General features: G+C 40.8%; 1 protein-coding gene across 1 annotated transcript; it reads right to left on the bottom strand.

The window, feature by feature from the left end:
- LOC120208204 lies at positions 1-610 on the bottom strand. The gene is made up of 2 exons (XM_039207534.1): positions 400-610; positions 1-282 (listed from the first exon to the last, which is right to left on the bottom strand). Exons 1-2 carry the CDS (start codon positions 495-497, stop codon positions 3-5), a joined length of 378 nt encoding a protein of 125 aa, XP_039063465.1. The 5' UTR covers positions 498-610; the 3' UTR covers positions 1-2.
- Between the last annotated feature and the right edge of the window lie 208 nt (positions 611-818).

Below are 818 nucleotides of genomic sequence, written 5' to 3'. Positions count from 1 at the left end.
TTTTAACACATGACATCCTTGAGAAGCTTGTACCTGCGTGTCGTTGGCCTAGGAGAAGGAGTGCCACTGCTCTTCCCTTTATGATCCTCACCACTCTCGTCTCGATCTTGTTGCTTGATTTTGTCACCCGAATACTCCGATCGCTTTACAATCATTCCAGTTCCGTTCCCACCCGATGGTTTCTTCGAAGAACTTCCGTGCCTCGTGTTTGTTTCTTCGCTTTGGCACCAATCACACAGTTCAATCGGCTCCGCCAACTCGCTGTAATAGTTACTGCAATACCTGCCGGGATCAATAAAGAAGATGATTATAGCATGATGATAATAGCTTTCATGTCATGCCCCGTGATGATGATGATGCTTGGGAAGGAGATAACTAAGAGAAGATAAGAAGACATACGAGTGTTGAAAGCGGTGGTGGCATTTGTTGCAGCGGAAGAGTTTGTCGGGGAAACCAACGTCGCCGCACAAGCAGCAGACAGTTTGAAGATCCATCATAACTGAAGAAGACGAAGAAGATTTGATAGAGGAGATTAAAAAAGAGAGAGCAAGATAACTACAAATACAAGAGAGCCATATAAAGAAAGAGGATGGTTTCAGAATCAGAGTCGGTTTACAAATCCCATACATGAACTTGTTTAAGCTTTTATATGGAAAAGAGAAATGAACTTTTTATAAATCCATAGGTAGACCACAGGTTGCTTGCAGTCGTTTTCAGTTACAGTCAGAGGGAGAGAAAAAATATGAACCTTAAAATTTATGTCTACAAAATGACGGTTTTGTCCTCTAAAGAGTTTTTTATTATTATTTTAGATAAAT

Source organism: Hibiscus syriacus, unplaced genomic scaffold (genome assembly GCF_006381635.1).
Source record: "Hibiscus syriacus cultivar Baekdansim isolate YM2019G1 unplaced genomic scaffold, ASM638163v2 tig00016065_pilon, whole genome shotgun sequence".
Taxonomy (NCBI): domain Eukaryota; kingdom Viridiplantae; phylum Streptophyta; class Magnoliopsida; order Malvales; family Malvaceae; genus Hibiscus; species Hibiscus syriacus.
Note: the sequence above shows the minus strand (reverse complement) of the source record. Positions and strands in the feature narration are given on the sequence as shown.

Bases quoted from the DNA above. Each gene is read 5' to 3' on its own strand.
- LOC120208204 (XM_039207534.1), bottom strand. From the start codon at position 497: ATGATGGATCTTCAAACTGTCTGCTGCTTGTGCGGCGACGTTGGTTTC. The intron at 283-399 runs GTATGTCTTCTT...TGATCCCGGCAG, and splicing joins CACCACCGCTTTCAACACTC to GTATTGCAGTAACTATTACA.